The sequence below is a fragment of the Saccostrea echinata genome, unplaced genomic scaffold (assembly GCF_033153115.1).
Source record: "Saccostrea echinata isolate AGI-Se365-2 ecotype Australia unplaced genomic scaffold, CSIRO_AGI_Sech_v1 ptg000056l, whole genome shotgun sequence".
NCBI lineage: Eukaryota > Metazoa > Mollusca > Bivalvia > Ostreida > Ostreidae > Saccostrea > Saccostrea echinata.
In genome coordinates, this window is record NW_026889805.1 from 12,227,501 (window position 1) to 12,248,570 (window position 21,070).

The window sequence follows — 21,070 nt, forward strand, 5'->3', positions numbered from 1 at the left end:
ACTTTACACTTTTAAAGTCATATATGGCGTATTTTTTATAAGTTCAGACTAACTAAAATTAAAAAGATCTTTCTAGTATGTATTTGTTTGATTACTTTACATATAAAGATAGGACTTTCCTATAAATTACACAATTTAAATCAATCACGTTTCAAAGACATTAAAAATTTAAAACAATAACCGATTTATTTATCAACTCCGCATTTAAATAACAGACACAGTTTAAAGTCAATATAACTACAGAAACATGAGATTATTCAAGTTCAAAATCGGTGAAAATTTTAATTTGAACGTAAATAACATATATCATGTTTATCTACACTCAATCTCGTATTTTCATTTTTTAGCTCAGATATGCCATATATAGCTTTAACATTTATTGTACTTGTTTTAATGTGTACACATTTTTCTCTTCATGTTTAAATCAAATCAAATGACTGTTTATAATTGTTACAGTAAAAATTAAACATACCATCAGTAAGATTCAAACTTACATAAAATGTATTACTGTTTATAAGGCTTCAGTTTGTATTACTGTTTATAAAGCTTCAGTTTGTATTACATTGTACTGTTTATAAGGCTTCAGTTTGAATTACAGTTTAATTATTTAGGAAGAATCAAAGTCCGTTATGTGTGTGACAATCGTGGCAGTCAAAATCAAGAAAATGTTCTAGAGGAGATGAATTTGATCTGTAGTGGACCTGGATAACTAATATTATCGTCATACTGCACAATTGTAACCAAAAACATTGGAATTTTATTTTATCTAAAACTACGTGTGATTCTTGAATAAAATGTGTTATAACTTAAATTTGTGGTAATCAGCTCTGTGATTCTTAATGTGTTATAACTTACCTATGTGGTCATCAGCTCTGTGATTCTTAATGTGTTATAACTTAAATCTGTAGTCATCAGCTCTGTGATTCTTAATGTGTTATAACTTACCTGTGCGGAGATCAGCTCTGCGATTCTTAATGTGTTTTAACTTACCTGTGTGATGATCAGCTCTGTGATTCTTAATGTGTTATAACTGAAATTTGTGGTCATCAGCTCTGTGATTCTTTATGTGTTATAACTTACCTGTGTGGTGATCAGCTCTCTGATTCTTAATGTGTTATATAACTTACCTGTGTGGTGATCAGCTCTCCGATTCTTAATGTGTTATATAACTTACCTGTGTGGCTATCAGCTCTGTGATTCTTAATGTGTTATAACTTACCTGTGTGGTGATCAGCTCTGTGATTCTTAATGTGCTATAACTTACCTATGTGGTCATCAGCTCTGTGATTCTTAATGTGTTATAACTTATGTGTGCAGTGATCAGCTCTGTGATTCTTAACGTGTCATAACTTACCTGAGTGGTCATCAGCTGTGATTCTTAATGTGTTATAACTTACCTGTGTGGTCATCAGCTCTGTGATTCTTAATGTGTTATAACTGAAATTTGTGGTCATCAGCTCTGTGATTCTTAATGTGTTAAAACTTAAATCTGTGGTCATCACCTCTGTGATTCTTAATGTGTTATAACTTACGTGTGCAGTGATCAGCTCTTTGATTCTTAATGTGTCATAACTTACCTGTGCAGAGATCAGCTCTGTGGTTCTTAATGTGTCATAACTTACCTTTGTGGTCATCGGCTCTGTGATTCTAAAGGTGTTATAACTCACCTGTATGGCCATCAGCTCTGTGATTCTTAATGTGTTGTAACTTACCTGTGTGGTCATCAGCTGTGATTCTTAATGTGTTATAACTTACCTGTGCGGTAATCAGCTCTGTGATTCTTAATGTGTTATAACTTAAATTTGTGGTCATCAGCTCTGTGATTCTTAATGTGTTATAACTTACCTGTGTGGTGATCAGCTCTCCGATTCTTAATGTGTTATATAACTTACCTGTGTGTTCATCAGCTCTCTGATTCTTAATGTGTCATAACTTACCTGTGTGGTGATCAGCTCTTTGATTCTTAATGTGTTATAACTTACCTGTGTGGTGATTAACTCTGTGATTCTTAATGTGTTATAACTTAAATCTGTGGTCATCAGCTCTGTGATTCTTAATGTGTTATCACTTACCTGTGTGGCCATCAGCTCTGTGATTCTTAATGTGTCATAACTTACCTGTGTGGTCATCAGCTCTGTGATTTTTAATGTGTTATAACTTACCTGTGTGGTCATCAGCTGTGATTCTTAATGTGTTATAACTTAAATTTGTGGTCATCAGCTCTGTGATTCTTAATGTGTTATAACTTACCTGTGTGGTCATCAGCTCTCTGATTCTTAAGGTGTTATAACTTATCTGTGTGGCCATTAGCTCTTTGATTCTTAATGTGTTATAACTTACCTGTGTGGTCATCAGCTGTGATTCTTAATGAATCATAACTTACCTGTGTGGTCATCAGCTGTGATTCTTAATGTGTAATAACTTAAATCTGTAGTCATCAGCTCTGTGTTTCTTTATGTGTTATAACTTACCTGTGTGGTGATCAGCTCTCTGATTCTTAATGTGTTATATAACTTACCTGTGTGGTGATCAGCTCTCCGATTCTTAATGTGTTATATAACTTACCTGTGTGGCTATCAGCTCTGTGATTCTTAATGTGTTATAACTTACCTGTGTGGTGATCAGCTCTGTGATTCTTAATGTGCTATAACTTACCTATGTGGTCATCAGCTCTGTGATTCTTAATGTGTTATAACTTATGTGTGCAGTGATCAGCTCTGTGATTCTTAACGTGTCATAACTTACCTGAGTGGTCATCAGCTGTGATTCTTAATGTGTTATAACTTACCTGTGTGGTCATCAGTTCTGTGATTCTTAATGTGTTATAACTTACCTGTGGTCATCAGCTCTTTGATTCTTAATGCATTATCACTTACCTGTGTGATGATCAGCTCTGTGATTCTTAATGTGTTATAACTTACCTGTGTGGTCATCAGCTCTGTGATTCTTAATGTGTTATAAAACTTATCTAGGTAACAGTCTTAAATGTCAAGCCTATTTGGATAACATATTCTGTTCCTGTTATTCCAGAGCTTGTTGTAAGTTGTATTTTGTTATCAAGGTAATCTTTGAGATTTGGTTTATACTTTTAATAGAAATTAAGCCCTACATGTTCCAGATCTGTTCCAGTTTTCTTGTATGGAATTTTTTGACCTGTCTTACCTGTGAGGAGATCTGTTTCCTATTTCTTGTCGTAGCTTTTGATTCTCTCTGTTTAGATTTATGTTTTCATCTTTAAGTGAGCTGTTCTCCTGTAATTGTTTGGTAAGAGTCAAAACTAGCTCATTAACATTTCCTCCATGTATAATTAACTTTTCAAAATTCACTTTTTGTACATGTACTTAGAGTCATAATACAATAAGTTGCACACATTGTTTCGTATTTGATGCTTACTACATGAATGGCACATACTTACCTGTCTGACACGACTAAGTTCAGACTTGACTTTATCATAAAGTTTCTGTGCATCCTGTAGTTTCTTGTTTAGAACCAGAACTCCACTGGTATCCGGATGTCTCGGATCCTCTTTTGGCCCCAGTTGTTTTGTCCCTGTGTTTTTCTGGATCTGTTGCTGTAAAACTTCATTTTCTGTCCTTAAGAGCTGTACCTCCTCTGTAAGTCGTTCAAACTCTTCCTTTTATTAAAGAAAAAAAAAATTCTTTTTCTTTTCTTTACTTTTCTTGGACTAATTACCGTATTTGGCCGAATATAATACGCATTGGTGTAAAATACGCACCCCCCTTTTTGAGCCTGAAACTGGGGAAAAAATCGCAGTTCGGTTGTATTATACGCAGCAGAAAATTTTACCAAGCGCTGTTCTGAACTTTTGAAAATTGCGGTAATTTGCTATGAAAATCGGCGCGGAGATAAAGTGCCGAAAATTTACAGAACACGATATTTTATTCAAATGCGTTTTTATTTCTTAATCTTGACTTTCCATATCGCGGCAATCTGGAGGAAATTATTTATTTTAACAAAGCACGAGATAATGTTGTATTAAAGTATTAACAGAGTTTATTATTAATTTTTTTTTAGCATACGGTGATATTGAAATTATACGTCGCCGTACTCTAACTATTCTTTGTGGAAATAATTTTATTTCAACAAAGCACGAGATATTATTGCAAGTTTAACAGTTGTCGTATTTATTTTTAGTTTAAGGTAATCATGTTGAAAATTATGTAAATTTAACAGGGCAAGCGATATTGCAACATCAAAGTATTCATAGACTACGATTTTCTTCTTTTGAACTTGAAATTAATTAATTAAATAAATAGCTGATGTTATAAAATTAAAATCAAAATTTAACAAGCGTGTAAAGTGTAGTTATCAACACACCTCCAAAGCTGTGAAAAATGATGTACAAAGGTGGGATATATGTCTTCATACATCGAGGTAATCTTTGTGGATATCTTATTTTCTACAGAGCACGAGTAAATGATAACACTTAAGTTTCACCATACTTCATATTTCCTTTTTTAACTCTCAATCATTTTAACACGAGGCCGATATAAGATAAAGTAAAATTACATTTAACAAGCGTTTAACTGTTTAATGTGTCGTAATCAACACAAGGCTTATACATACGAAAGATCATAAACCAACCCCCGATTTTTAACAAAGAAAATAATCAAAGCCATTAATAAGGGCTGTAAATAATCAGTGCTCTAACTGTAAAAACAATGCTTTGGAGTAGGTAAACAATTTAATTGCCCGGAGGGTGTTGAGGGGGTAATTATCAAGTGACAATTAAGCGCACGTGTGTCACAACATTGGCTTCCATTCATTGGGACGTATAGAGGGGTGTTTATGTTGAAATGAATTTTCACTGAGTTATTTAAAACCTAAAATAAAATTTTATTTTATTGTATTTCATTAAAAAAAGACTTATTACTTTTTTGACCGAGTGTCTGACTGATTAGGTACATGTGTACTATGATTACGGAAGCACGTGGCAAAGGAATGTGTGAACATCTATAAATAGCATCGTTAATGGCGGCCTACACGGAGACGATGAACATGCAGCTCAAATTAATTTTAACTTGCCTTTAAATTTAATTTAACTATCAAAAGGTTATAAATATAACATTTTTAGCAAGCCTACATTCCAACAATAACTTTACGAAGTTTTAAATACGGCGATAAACAGCAAGAAATTGCATAAGTTACTAGGTGATACTACGGTATGTGCGTATGATAGCCGTTTTTCACATGAAAGAAAAAAAATATCAAAATCCCATTGTGGTGTAAAATACGCACCCCTTTCTCACAGAAAATAATTTTGGGGAAAAAGTGCGTATTATATTCAGCCAAATACGGTAGTGTATCATACTTTCAATATATCAGATTATTTCTGGTTATTACATCAAAAGGTGATTAAATGTAACAAACCATTTACTTAACATAAAAGAACTTACAAAGCTGATAATATCATGATTATAGTTGACTGTATATTTTAAGTATGCATGGAGGATGTGATTGATGGAATAAGATCTAAGTCTACAGTGTACCATGTCATCTATGCAACATTTAATTCAAAGATATATGTGTACTGATCTCAACCCATTTCATTTACAAATGTCACCTTTTCTCTCTTGCTTCTAATTTTGTGCTAAAATTTTACAAAATTCAAACTAAATCTTTTGACCTTATAACTTCTTAAGTTTTAACCTACTTATCATGAATAAAAGGAATCTTTGATCACTGATCATTAGAACTTGACTTTATGGTCATGCTTATACATTTATCACTTTCATAAAACATAGGTAAACAAAGATTGAGAAGCTCACCATATTTATAATGTTAATTTATACATAAGACAAAGTCTCACACCAAAAAGATGTTTTGGCAGTGTGCATTCCTTGATACAACATCTATACAAGATGGATCTCCTCCAAAAGCTTCAACTGTTCAATCACCCTGTAAATGTCGGTCAGATCCAGCTTCTAAAGCATATCAGATAGTGTGGATACCTAGTAACATGCATTGTCAATGCAAGTTCAGTCAGAATAGGGCCTTTAAGTTACTTGGGAAAGGACCAGCTCTAAAACATTAACCTCTTCATCACCTGGAAAATATAGATCTAGCATCCAGAGCAACTCTGTAGTGTGCATCTCTAGATGCGTCATCCATACAAGTTTTCTCACCATAGGGCTTAAAGTTACACTGGAATAGACCTGCCTTAATAATATGTCAGATCCAGCATCAAAAACATATGTGGTAGTGCGACTCCATAGATGCACCTCCCTCTTTGAAAGTTTGGGCCAGGTATGCTTACATGAAGAAACTGCTCCAAAAAACTTGAGCCTGTTCACTCGTCCAGAAAATGTTGAGGTCCAAAATCTTAAGCAAGTGTGGTAGTGTGCATCCCTCAATGTATCATCCATGCATATTTCATCGAAGTTACTTGGGAATGTACCTGCTGTAAAAACTTTGACCTGTTTACTCCTCTAGAAAATGTAGGTCAGATCCATCATCCAAAGCATGTCTTGAAGTGTGCTTACCTAGGATCATCACCCTTGCAACTTTGGTCTAGGTAGGGTTTTAACCTGTTTACTCATCTAGAAAATGTAAGTCATTATATCTAAAATCTGAAGCACCAATTCTGAAAGTTTGCATCCCTAGATGCATAATCCATGCAACTTTGGTTCAGGAAAGGCTTTCTGTTCTTTTGGAAATAACTTGCTCCAAAAATATTAATCTATTCACTCATCTGGAAAATGTAGGTCAGTTCCAGCATCTGAAGCCTGTCTGGTAGTATAATCCTAGATGCATCAAAAATGCAAGTTTGGTCACCATAGACTAATAGTTACTTGGGTATGAACCTGCTTTTTAAACTTTATCCCGGTCACTCATCCAGAAATGTAGGTCAGATCCAGCAACTGCAGCCAATGTGGAAGTGTGCATTCCTAAATGTATCATCTATGCAAGTCTAGTCACCATAAGGCTTATAGTTACTTGGGAATGAAACCTGCTTTTAAAACTTTAACTGTGAAACCTGCTTTTAAAACTTTAACTGGGAAACCAACACCAGGAGTATAGCATACGCTCATCTCAACTTTCTCAATGTGAGATAAAGATTTAGTTAAATGATTGACATTTCCTGTTTTTTTTTAAATAGCTAAAGTTTGTTTTTTGAGTGCATCTGAACTAATTTTCATGATAAAACCTGTAAACTGTGAGTCATTATGAATGTAAGTCACTGTCCTATCGTGAAACTACTTTTGATATACCGTATTTGGCTGAATATAATACGCACTTTTTCCCCAAAATTATTTTCTGTGAGAAAGGGGTGCGTATTTTACACCACAATGGGATTTTGATATTTTTTTTCTTTCATGTGAAAAACGGCTATCATACGCACATACCGTAGTATCACCTAGTAACTTATGCAATTTCTTGCTGTTTATCGCCGTATTTAAAACTTCGTAAAGTTATTGTTGGAATGTAGGCTTGCTAAAAATGTTATATTTATAACCTTTTGATAGTTAAATTAAATTTAAAGGCAAGTTAAAATTAATTTGAGCTGCATGTTCATCGTCTCCGTGTAGGCCGCCATTAACGATGCTATTTATAGATGTTCACACATTCCTTTGCCACGTGCTTCCGTAATCATAGTACACATGTACCTAATCAGTCAGACACTCGGTCAAAAAAGTAATAAGTCTTTTTTTAATGAAATACAATAAAATAAAATTTTATTTTAGGTTTTAAATAACTCAGTGAAAATTCATTTCAACATAAACACCCCTCTATACGTCCCAATGAATGGAAGCCAATGTTGTGACACACGTGCGCTTAATTGTCACTTGATAATTACCCCCTCAACACCCTCCGGGCAATTAAATTGTTTACCTACTCCAAAGCATTGTTTTTACAGTTAGAGCACTGATTATTTACAGCCCTTATTAATGGCTTTGATTATTTTCTTTGTTAAAAATCGGGGGTTGGTTTATGATCTTTCGTATGTATAAGCCTTGTGTTGATTACGACACATTAAACAGTTAAACGCTTGTTAAATGTAATTTTACTTTATCTTATATCGGCCTCGTGTTAAAATGATTGAGAGTTAAAAAAGGAAATATGAAGTATGGTGAAACTTAAGTGTTATCATTTACTCGTGCTCTGTAGAAAATAAGATATCCACAAAGATTACCTCGATGTATGAAGACATATATCCCACCTTTGTACATCATTTTTCACAGCTTTGGAGGTGTGTTGATAACTACACTTTACACGCTTGTTAAATTTTGATTTTAATTTTATAACATCAGCTATTTATTTAATTAATTAATTTCAAGTTCAAAAGAAGAAAATCGTAGTCTATGAATACTTTGATGTTGCAATATCGCTTGCCCTGTTAAATTTACATAATTTTCAACATGATTACCTTAAACTAAAAATAAATACGACAACTGTTAAACTTGCAATAATATCTCGTGCTTTGTTGAAATAAAATTATTTCCACAAAGAATAGTTAGAGTACGGCGACGTATAATTTCAATATCACCGTATGCTAAAAAAAAATTAATAATAAACTCTGTTAATACTTTAATACAACATTATCTCGTGCTTTGTTAAAATAAATAATTTCCTCCAGATTGCCGCGATATGGAAAGTCAAGATTAAGAAATAAAAACGCATTTGAATAAAATATCGTGTTCTGTAAATTTTCGGCACTTTATCTCCGCGCCGATTTTCATAGCAAATTACCGCAATTTTCAAAAGTTCAGAACAGCGCTTGGTAAAATTTTCTGCTGCGTATAATACAACCGAACTGCGATTTTTTCCCCAGTTTCAGGCTCAAAAAGGGGGGTGCGTATTTTACACCAATGCGTATTATATTCGGCCAAATACGGTAAGTTTTCATTCACAATGTCTAGAGTGATCTTAAATTTTATAAAATTCATGAAGAGAATTTAAAATAGAATTAAAAATATACATCTGAATGTGTTACTGATTTTCATATTTTCTTGTATATTATCTTTATGAGCTATGTAACTATGATGTTTTTGTGTAAATCTGATGATATAAAGAATAAATGAACTGAACAAACTGTTATAACTACATAGATACAATTATTGAGACTTTTTATTTGTTCCACTATTGCAGAATATATTTGGATACAAACAGTGTCACTGTCTTATAACTATACATCTTTAAAATTTCAATTAATATGCTTATTTTTTTGATAGGATGTTCTTGTCTGAAAAAGCATGTTTTATGAACCTCTATTTAACATGTTTAAAGTTCTGAATATTTCACCAATGTCTTCCCTTTATGAGTTTATTCCAACCACGAACCCTGATGACAAAATTCTGCACCTGCCACATCATATAAATGTTAGCATTTCCTACATCTGAGCACCAAGGATCATCATTAGACACGTTAGGGTTGTCAGTCTACTAATCTAATTTGTCATTTATAAGACTGCATATGATCACAATCTCAACCAAAGCAATTTACTTACTTATCATAAATTATAAAATTATAAATAAACTTACATCAAATCAGTATTCATATTGCCATAAGTAATCAATTTTATCGGAAAGATGATGATGTAATTTAGCATTTAGCTTTTTTTTTTTTTTTTTAGATATGTGAGGATGATTGTAAAGCATGCTGTTTTCATTTTTGTTGTGTTAATTAAATCCAGTTTGAGAGATTTTATGTAAACCAACTATAATTCATGACAACTTTTAATTGTGATTAGTCAGTTGAAATCTATCTGTGATATTTTCACGTGACTGAGGTATCATTCTAAAAAAAACCTTGAGAAACTCACAAAGAACTAAAAGGTTCACGGCAAAAAATATTTGTGAGCAAAAGAAGATCGCAAAACTTGCGGAAATTTCTCACAAGTAAATAAAAATTGGTTTACAGCATTTAGTAAATAAGCATATTTCCCATTCTCTGCTTTTTTCCTTTTAACATGTTTAATTTCTTTTAATTTCATTTATAAGATTTATAAGATTAGTACTTAAACTAATATATGAGATTTGTGATTCTATTTGAAAATGATTGTATTAATGTTATTTTTTACCAATCAGCTTCTTATTCTTGTACAAATAACAAAACAAAAGGCCCATGGGTCACATCGCTCACCTGAGCACTTTGGGAAGGCGTTCAGTATTGAAAAGTTCATTAAATTTACATGGACCAAACCTACCCATAAAGTGGTGGTGTGGGGGAGGGGGATAATTTAAAAAATCTTGAATCTTTACTAGGCGAGAACGCTTCTGTATTAATATGACTAATCACGGCTTTGTTGTTCAAGAGAAAAAGATTTTAAAAGATTTTTCCTATGTAAAACTTTGTTTATTCATTGTGCCCCCCCTAACCCTGGGGGTCATGATTTGAACAAATTTGAATCTACATTTCTGGAGGATGCTTCCATATAAATATGACCAATAATGGGTTTGCTATTCTTGAGAAGAATAATTTTAAAAATTATTCCTATGTAAAACTTTGATCCTTCATTGTGGCCCCAACCCAGCCCCAGGGGTTGATTTGAACAATCTTGAATCTACACTATCTAAGAAAGGTTTCACATAAGATTAAACTTTTTTGGCCTTGTGGTTCTTGAGAAGATTTTTAAAAGATACCACCAAATTTTCAATATTTTTTAATTATCTACCCTTGACAAAGAGTGTGGGAACTTATTTGAACAAACTTTAATTCCCCTTCACCCAAAGATGCTTTGTGGCAAGTTTGGTTGACATTGGTTTATTGGTTCTGGAGAAGAAGTTGAAAATGTGAAAAGTTTATAGACAGACGGACAGACAGGCTACAGACAAAATGTGATCAGAAAAGTTCACTTGAGCTTTCAGCTCAGTTGAGCTAAAAAGTGATTCCTTGGATTATGTTAAAAAGAGAGCTCATATTTTCTTATGTTCATGAACTTAACCTTGTGTATTAAACCAGAAAACATGATAATCAGCAACACTGATGGATGCTCCCAATATCTGATTAGCCGGCAGATACGTTTCTCATTATGAGAAATAATTTGGCACATGTCAAATTCAAGGCCACCAGAACAGGACTGAATTGACATTTTACATACGACATTTTTTTTTGTACATTTACAGTCGAAAGGACAGAACATGTGTTTGTTTTGATAATGAATATCCATACACAAGGATTTATGATTTAAGTTGACATATATTCAGAATGTCGCTATTGACATTTATATACTAAGGTTTATAATGCTATATGATTGACTTATTTAACATAGTTTAACAGCTTACATATTGATTTATCTGGACATATGACCATTTTAAAGTCACATGACTGGGTAAAGTGAGCAGTACAGATTAGACCTGAGATTTTTGTCCCACTCAACCATTAGTCTTTAGGTCACTCATAAACCTTCCTGTCTGGTATACTTTTATGATCCAAACCTGATATACTTTTATGATCCAAACTCTTGATAAATTGAATTTCATACTCCTTTTTGATATCTAATTTGCCAGAAATTCCTGTCACCAAATTAACCTGATTTACATATACAGTCAAACCTCATTATCTCAAACTCAATGGGACTGAGAATAAAATTTCAAGATATCAAAGGGTTCAAGATATTGAAGGTAAAATACTTTAAGAAAAAGTGTTTGGACTTCCAAATCAATGTGACATATCCATAGATTATTGAGATATCCATGTTTGAGATTCCGAAGTTAAGCTGTACTTCCAAGACTTGTCCATAGAATATGCATAGACTCATATTGCCATAAAATCAAAAATAGAGTCAGTAGGGGGATGAAAAAACATGAAGCCGGCAGTAACTGAATCAATTCAGTCTCATTCCTACTCTTACCTCATACTCTTTAAAGAGAAGATCAAATCTGGCTTTCCTCAGCTCTGGGTTACTCATTTTATCTTTATCATCAAAACCCTGGGTTACTCCTCCTGTATAAAAAACAAGTATAAGAAAAATATTATTCATTATTTGAGAGTCAAAGATCTCTAAATACCCAGACTGTGGATAATATGATACAACAGAAGAACACAATAGAGATTGACATAGTATGATACAACAGAGGAATATGATAGAGATTGACATAGTGTGATACAACAGAGGAATATGATAGAGATTGACATAGTACGATACAACAGAGGATTATGATAGAGATTGACAGAGTGTGCTACAGCAGAAAAATATGATATGATTTTATAGGGATTGACATGGTATGAAATATGACAAAAAAAGGGCATAGTATGATACAACAGAATAGAAAGATAGAAATTACATGTAAAAGTAAAATAAGATAGAAATATTGTTTATACCCTTCATAAAATCTGCAAAAATGAAAGATATTACTTTGATTTGCAAAGTTCATGAATTTGGTAAAGGACCTTTAACTCAATAATATCAAGCCTACAAATTTTCTACTATATGATAAGGAGAAATGAAGCAAACACAAGAGGCCAAAGGGCCTAGAATCCCTCTTATGATACATTGTACAACCCTATCACTTCTATTCTAAGCCTCTAAGTATCCTAAATATTTAGATAAAACCCTAAAATTGCAAAAGTGGGTCACTGTGACCTATTTTTTTTTAGATAACACACACAGAGAACCCAGATGCATCAACTGACAAAGGTTGATGATTCTAAGTCTCTTATTATCTGAAATATTCAGATATAAGCATGAAATTCCAAAAGTAAGTCAAAGTGACTTACTTTTTGGTTGACACATTACAAGAACCCGAGTGAGTCAACTAATAAAATCTTATTATTCAAAGCTTCTTAGTACCCTAAATATTGAGATTCAACCATGAAATTCCATAGGTAGGCCACTGTGACCTTCTTTTTAGGTGAAATAATATGTTAACCTAAGATGCATCAACAGACAAAATTTTATGATCTTATGCCTCATTATCCTAAATATTGAGATAAATTTGTGAAATTCCAAAAATAGGTCACAGTGACTCCTAATATACTTTGAGGCCTTAGGATACATCAAATGACAAAGTTTATGATCCTAGGCTTCAAAATGTCCAAAACAGGGTTTGAAATATATCGTAGCCCAACGTCCGGGGCTAATTGTTTCAAGACTTGGGCTAGCTTATTTAAATGTAATGATAGCCCGTCGGACTAGCAGACCAGAAAAAATTCCCGTCAGTTTACTTTTGTTTTCTATGTAGCATGTTTTTTTTTTGACTGAGAACTGGTTTAATTTGTTTCTACTACCAAAGTGTTTGAAACTTTTACTTGTGTTATGTTTTCATTTTTGCAAAAAAAAAATTATTGGGCTAGTTAGTTTGAGGTTTGGGCTGGTGATTTTTTACTGATCAGTAGCCACTGGACTAGTGAGTTTTCCAGGAAATTTTCAACCCCTGAAAATATGCATCTTAAACAGTTTGAAAACGAATACCTGCAAAATTCAAAAAGTAGGTCACCAAAGCCCCAAGATGCATCAACTTACAAGGTTTAATGATTCTAAAATTCTCAGTAACCTTAAATGTTTTGAAAATTATTAGCCATAAAATTTAGTTGAGTCAGTTTGAGTCAACTTGACATGAGGTCTCAAGATGCATTGACTGACAAGATTTGACAATCCTAGTCCTTATAGTGGGGAAAGACTCAAAGTTTTATCATAATTTTAGGTCAACTTTGAAGTGACCTTAGAGCAGACTCTTTGCCCCAAGGTGATGCCTTGAATAATTTTTAAACTACAACATATCCTGATTCTTATTCTCAAGATAGGTGAAAATCTGCCCTGTGGTTCTTTTCTCTTTGGATGCAAATTTTCTACCAACCACTACTTTTGTTTTTATTTCCCTAATTATCTCCCTTGGTTTAAGGGTCAGAGTCACATCTCTTTCTTGTAGTACAATGTAAATGAAAGCCCTAGGGCTAAGAATACTCTGTGAGAAAATTGACATAAATTGGTCAAGCGGTTCTTGAGATATGGCCCATATTCTAAAAAATGTTTATGCACACCATACAAATGGCCATAGCATCAGCTGTCTCAGCCTGCAGCTAAAACAACTACCAAACTTTGTCGAAAAAATTCCAAATTTTCTTGAGAGTTTTGAATGATAGACAAGTGCACCCTAGGACCTTGGATGACTTACATTTCAGCTTTTCTTAGTGTTCCTATATATGCAGGTGTCAATTACACAATTAAATCTATAATTGCTTAAAAATTCAACTTTTCACAAATCTCAATCTATCATTTGATTTCTATTTTAAAAGTATGTAGAAGAAGTGTCACACATTTACAATTACAATGCAATTCAAATCAAGAGCATCAGTTTTAGTTTACAAAGTTCACCAGGTGACTGAGACTTTCCACACATCGGTATTTTCTCGTGAAGTGGAGAGTTTATTACAAAATATGTGTAAATGAAAAGTCTGTTTATATGCTCATAAATTTTTAAAACTGAAACCAATTCATACCATGGAAATTGTAACACGCTTCTTAATTTAATACCAAATATGTTCATAAAAATAATATAGAACCTTAAGATTTCATGGAACACTGCCAAATTAATGCCATGGACATGTTCTCATAAATCTTGACAAGCTGTTCATCAATTAATGATGTAAAATGAAGGAAATTTCAAGCTTTTTTATTACTTTTACAATTTGCATGGTTAATGTCCATTGTGAACACAAGTTTGTGAACTGACCTTTCCCTATCTGATCCTATAAATTTCATAAATGAATAAAATTGTCCAATTAATCATGAAATCTTTGACAGAGAAGTTTTGAGAAATGTTTGGAAGCTTTCTGTTAGACTTACCAGCAATTTTCTTAACAGGATTCGCAGGATTAATGGGTGTTCTACATGCAGGGCACTGCTTATTCCTTTGAAGCCAAACATCCATACAACCTGAACAGAACACATGGTTATTTGGACATAAAACTGGCTGTTTCACCTGAAAGAAACATATTTCAACATTAGAATCTGTTCGTTGTACAAGCCTTCTCCACTGGTTGGTTAAATATATTCCTTAACATGCAATCAGCATTTTACTTACAATTTCCAGTTCCTCATATCAAAACAATTTTTTCTATATTCAATAAAAACAAAACTCTTTCAGCATTGTGCCCATATGAAAATTTCATATTTGATCAATGCATATTTTAAATTATCAAGAATCAATACCAAGTACTTACTCCTTTACCATGTTTACATGTATAAATCAAAACATTGTGAATATGTATGATTGTAAAATCTAAATAAAAATGTGTTCAAGAAATACCGGTCATCAGCTGCCATGGCTACAGCAGCAAAAGTTCAACAATTCAATAAACTCATTCTGTGATTACAGATTTATTTTCACTGGTGTCTTATCATTTAAATATTTTCAGAAAAATTAATACAACTGCCAGTGATTCACATACCTATAGTATCAATGCAATTACATAAAAAAAAAATATTAAAGAAAAATTAATCCTGTTATAGACTTCATGGCTGTTGTCACTATATGCTATGTTGGCAACCTTGTGTATACATATAGGGTAGAGTGGGGTAATTTCGACCACTTCTGCTGATTTGTGGCTTTCAATCCACAAAACACGACTGTTTTCAAATGTACTATTTTAAAAAAGATTCAAAGTGATTGAGATTGATTTTTTCTTCATATTTTTCTGCTTTAGGAGTTAAAATGCATAAAGAATAATGAATTGGTTTAAAAACAAGTAAGCATATTGCGTGGGTTAATTTCGACCGGCCTCGGGGTAATTTCGACCACAACAAACATCAAAAAGAAAGATAACTCTTGCAATGCAAGTAAACTTTACCTGTCGCACTTTATTCAAAATTTATGGTCCCGTCCGAGAAACTATATTGCCTTATTTAGAAAATACGTGTATCTATCTCTATCTCTCTCAATAAAAAGATTAAAATGGATAAGTACTAGTATCCATACAGTAAAGAAATGGGTTTGGGTTACTTAAGCTTTTTTATGCTGTGTTATTGACGTCTTAATTCTTATTCCTTATTCTAAATTCTGCTTTTAATTCGCCAACTCTATATTTTAAAATTGTGATATATATAGTTATGCAAATAGATGAAATTTTCTCAGATTCCACAAATAATTTCTTTGATACGATTTTTAATATGTAAAACCCAAAAGTGATTTTATTTAATATCGTCTTTTCACAACACAATCATTCAGATTGTATATATATGTATAAGGTTTGAGCATAGCATTAGAATTGCGTATATTTTTCTTCATTAATTTTTACCAGTTACACATTCATTTGGAAATCGTTGTATTACGTATTTTACGTGTTTTTTTTAAATTCTGAAGAGATAAATCCTGAGAAATTCGATCAAGTCAATTAAATAAGGATTTACAAAAGCAAAGTCCTCTTAAACCCCCCCCCCCCCCGAAAAAAACCAAACTCAAACAAATCATTAATAACGTGTTACATCATAGTGTTTTTTTTATTGTTTTGTTTTTTGTTCCTTTGTTTCAAGATACTTGTGGCTCTTTTGGGTGTTGTTCTGATATTTTGGGTACTATTTGGATTTGTGTACCTGGACTGTGTGATACGATCTTAATACGAACTGGTTCGTTGGTTTTTCGATAGCCCCAGTCTTATCCGTCAAAGTTTAGGCATTCGTAATAATGAAAAAAATTTACAAAAACCTTATTTTTTTTTTTACATACAATTAATATTGCCTGCATCCTCTATTTTGTTAATTTGACGGGTTTGGAAACTTTTGGATTGCTCTCGCCATGTGCTATTTCATAGCCAGTGCCGACTCCGTGTTCTCTCGCACGTCGATTAGTGATGCACCCTCGTGAACGGCCCGGACAATATACTAGTATATAGCTAGGTATGCATATGTTAATTAATCTGACATATTTTTTTTTAAATATAAAAGGTTATAGGTAGATAATATTGTACATATACAGTATAATCTTTTTTTTTTTTTTGAAGATCTAACTCTGCATTGCATTAAACAGCTGTTAAAGACAATTTACACATATTTCTGAATAAGTGGTCGAATTTACCCCGCGTCCTTAAAATCAGTAGGGGTAATTTCGACCAAAATCAAATGGACGTTTCTTGTGCATTTTGATAGATATCCAAGATAAATTTGTACAATTCTGCAACTTAAAGATATTCCAAGAAAAAATAAAACAATTTTAATTTAATTCATGCTGTAGACTGTTGAACAAGGTTAAACTTAAAAAGAGGTTGTACGAGTTGTCTCTCTTGCATTTCCTTGATAAATCAAGCGCATTGAAGACGGGGACTTCGAACGTCAAACTGGAGACATAAATAATAGTAAAAATATTATTTATATCACTGATCAAGCCATATTTGCGATGAATAATTACACTAGGACACACAATTTGAAGAATAGTTTTCTATAATTCCGAATAAATTAAACATGTCTCAACATTTCCGTAGATCTTCGTGTAGTGTTGTGTTCCTGTGGTCGAAATTAAACGGTGGTCGAAATTACCCTGACTTACCCTATAAAACAGACAATTTTCAAACTTCTTTGTCTAAGGGTATTAAGAGCAGAAAAGTACATCTATAGTATTCATTGTGATATAGTGCCAATACCCTAATTAAAACCATGTAAAAATGACATTTAGGAAATAATTGATTTGTACATAAAGAGAAAAAATAAAACAATAAATAAATGCAGAACATTTAATAATACATTTACAAGATTAAATAAGAAGCATGATTAATTTTAATACTTGTATTTTGATATTATCTGTGCATTTTTCCTCATACTTACTAAGTCCTTGTCAGGCACTATGGACTAAATTTGAAATGAGGTCAAATTGAAAATGTTCTAGAGGACATAAATGAAGTAAAGATCCACCACATATTCTGTTTTAATGCAGCTTTATTCTCTTATACCCATTGTGATTTTAGAAAATTTTTCTGTATTTCATCATGTTGAAAATTTTAAGGAGAAATCATTATGGGAAAATACAGTGTCAAAAAAAAAAAAAAAAAAAAAAAAAAAAAAAAAAAAAAATTATGCAAAATTTTAGTCCCATTACAATTTTCAATTTTGTGAATTCCTTAAAAGAAAAATTGTTTTACTAGGTTAGTCTTTAAAAAAAATCATAGATTCACTATTAAACCCTGTGAAAAGACTTTTTACAAGTCTATTAAAAATCTTTTAGTATTTTGATGTTTATCTGAATTGTTTTTTGAAAACCTCATATTAAAGTTTTTTCTTTTTGATGTATTATATTTCTTTGCTTCGTTGACTTTAGTGGATATCTGGACTGATTATACCTACATTTTCAGTCTATATATATTCATTATGGTAAGGAGAAAAAAAAAAGAATAAATAAAAAAAAAGAAAGGTAAGTAAACTAACTGATTTCAACAGAATTACAAGTAAGAAAATTTAAATCAATTTAAATCTGCATGTGTATGAAGAATATTTAAAAGAAAATTACAAAAATCCAGAGCAACCATCTGACGTCACAAGCAACAAGATGTTTGATGATGTATCAAAAGGAAAAGAGAACCAACTTCATATTAGATGCAAGGGAGCCTCATTAGAATAATATTTTATTTTTTTTTTTTTTAAATGCATTAAACCCAGTACAGGTAGTACTACATGCATACCAGTTTCTACTCAATTGTATGGAGATATATTTCCATTGGGAACTATAAAATTAAAGACACATTCTTGGTAAGCACAGCAAGTTCTCTAAACTAGAAAAGTTTTCTAACAATAGTGATTTCAGGCAATCCGCATCATTGCATGAATTATGCAAAATGAAACGGCAGATGTACTAATCAAGAGGTGTAGATTGTATTTCAAACACACCCCCTTGCCCCAGTGGTTTCACCATCTGACATATATATTGTAATAATGATTGCAGCGAGTGGCACAAACCACCATTTAAACTGCGAACTCTTATAATAATGCCTAGGTGAAGAGAAAATTTGGACTGTGCACAATGATCCAAATAAATTTTTTTCCGCAATTACCTCGAGACCCACAATGCAACGCCAATGCATCTCACTGATTTGATCTCGCTAGTGATGGGAATCGGTAAGAATTTCATAATCGATGGTCAGGCTACTGTAACTAACTAATTATCAATTATAATCGGACATTTACAAAGTCTGTCAATTTTAGTTTATTAAATGGTAAGAATGGTTGAATAACTACTTTCTGTGGTGGTCCAGCTGTAGTTGGAATAACTTTGTCTCGGAACAACCCCTAGTCCTTAGGACAATATCATTTTAACGACAGAATGTTCTATCTAGTCAAGCTGGTTCTACACTCATTTTGTAGAATCCAAAGTACGTCCATACCCCGGAATGAGCCTTGTTACCCGGGTATGAATACAATGTCTCTTCGTCTGTGCCATTACGATACACAAATAAGTTAATAGAAAAGCTGCGGCTGGAATATTTGGCTTAAAAACTATTACGCTTTTAAAATAAAATAATTAACCCGATTTATCAGAATAAAAAATTTGTAATTGAGCGCTTGGATTATGCCAGCAATCGACTGATTTTCGATTATAATCGATGATTGGAACACCACTAGATCTCGCAGTAACAATAATTAAAAGTTCAGCAAAATGTAAACTCACTTTGATTTAATGGATATTGCTTATATAAGATTGTAGATTAAACATTTTTTGTTAAAAAAATTTGCTTTTTTCCAGACTTTGTTATGGAAATACAGCTTGCATACACAGGGCTTGTCCGGTACCAGTGAAAAAAAATTACGGACAAGTGAATATTGCTGGGCACTTGTCCGACTGGACAAGTGCATTTTAATATATAGGAGTCTCTAAATAATTAAAAAAAACGACTGTTGATAGTTAATCGTTAGTTTCAAGATGGAACTGTACATAAAAACCAGACTTCGATCCCCATAGTGATCGCTATTAATTGAGTTCACATTCAATCGGGATCGAAGTTCACTAATTGCATACTACTGAAAAGGCATGGAACTTACGAACTTGACGAAGTTTGGTTCACTTGTGGACATTTATGTTGTTGTCAGACCAGAAAGACTAGATAAAATTTCATTTTATGTGTTTGTTGTATTTATCAATAACATCACGAATCAATTCAAGCACATGTCATGTGTAATGGACTTTATTTTAGTTTTCCAGTTGACAGTATTAGATATTTATTGAAAATTTTTCGGACAAGCGAAGTTTAAATTTGGACAAGTAAATGTCTTGGTCACTTGTCCGAATGGAAAAATAGGAAAAAAAGTTAATGTCGAGCCCTGATACAATGCATATTTCCTGTCATGGAAAAGTGAAATCCTCCAAAATGCTGGGTATATGTTACATTTCTGGCTCCAAAGATGTAAAAAAATGTTGATCAATACAACAATTCTATAATTAGCATAACTTCCACTTGAAAATATCTGATCTCTAATTGTAACTGAAAGTATTGAAATATGTTGTGCAGTAAGAACAGGAAGACCTAATGTGTTTTATAGAAGCTTAGATGATAAATGTCACCAATATGCTCATCTAAACAGTTAAACCATAAAAATATCATTTAATATTTACTAACTCAAGTTTTTTTTGAACTGATACAAGGATAACATTCAGGGAGCTTAAAACTACACAAGTACCTCGACATGCACATGCATTGTACTTTGTACAAAATGTTAATTTACAACATAAATTCAATGTTAGCATCTGGCGATCAAATTACAGTGATGTTGCCATGCAATCAAATAAACAAAATATTAACTGTAAAAATAAATAAAAAAATAAAATTCTACATTACGATTCGTGTTTATTAAAGGATCATGTACCAACTACACGTGAAAAAACGAGTCCTTGGAAACCACTGCTAACCCTGCTTGTCGCAAATAACTGTGCAAAATTTTGACATCTTTTATCTTATTGTAATTAAAAACACAAATATTTTATGTACACAATACCTTTCCCAAGCATATCTGGCAGGAAATTGGCAAAGTAAATGCTATTGTTTGGTACTTGTCCTGTCTTGCTCTCACGTCAGCCGCCATCTTTTAAACTGCAAGCGGAAGTAGCGCATTAATTATACACATAACAGAAAATATCAGATAATAAGAGTAAATTTTATCAACAATAATTTTATAAAATGACAACTTCAA

The 21,070-nt window shown here is 32.5% G+C and overlaps 1 protein-coding gene across 1 annotated transcript in view; it reads right to left on the reverse strand.

The window, feature by feature from the left end:
* LOC133173235 (pneumococcal serine-rich repeat protein-like) overlaps nucleotides 1-20,962 on the reverse strand; it is a 29,577-nt gene extending 8,615 nt beyond the window's left edge. Inside the window, exons 1-5 of the mRNA XM_061308210.1 lie at nucleotides 20,876-20,962; nucleotides 14,750-14,885; nucleotides 11,816-11,907; nucleotides 3,416-3,634; nucleotides 3,163-3,251 (exon numbers count right to left, since the gene is read on the reverse strand). Coding sequence (XP_061164194.1) covers nucleotides 3,163-3,251; nucleotides 3,416-3,634; nucleotides 11,816-11,907; nucleotides 14,750-14,885; nucleotides 20,876-20,962 — 623 coding nt within the window. The remainder of the gene's footprint in view (nucleotides 1-3,162; nucleotides 3,252-3,415; nucleotides 3,635-11,815; nucleotides 11,908-14,749; nucleotides 14,886-20,875) is intronic.
* Nucleotides 20,963-21,070: the final 108 nt, after the last annotated feature.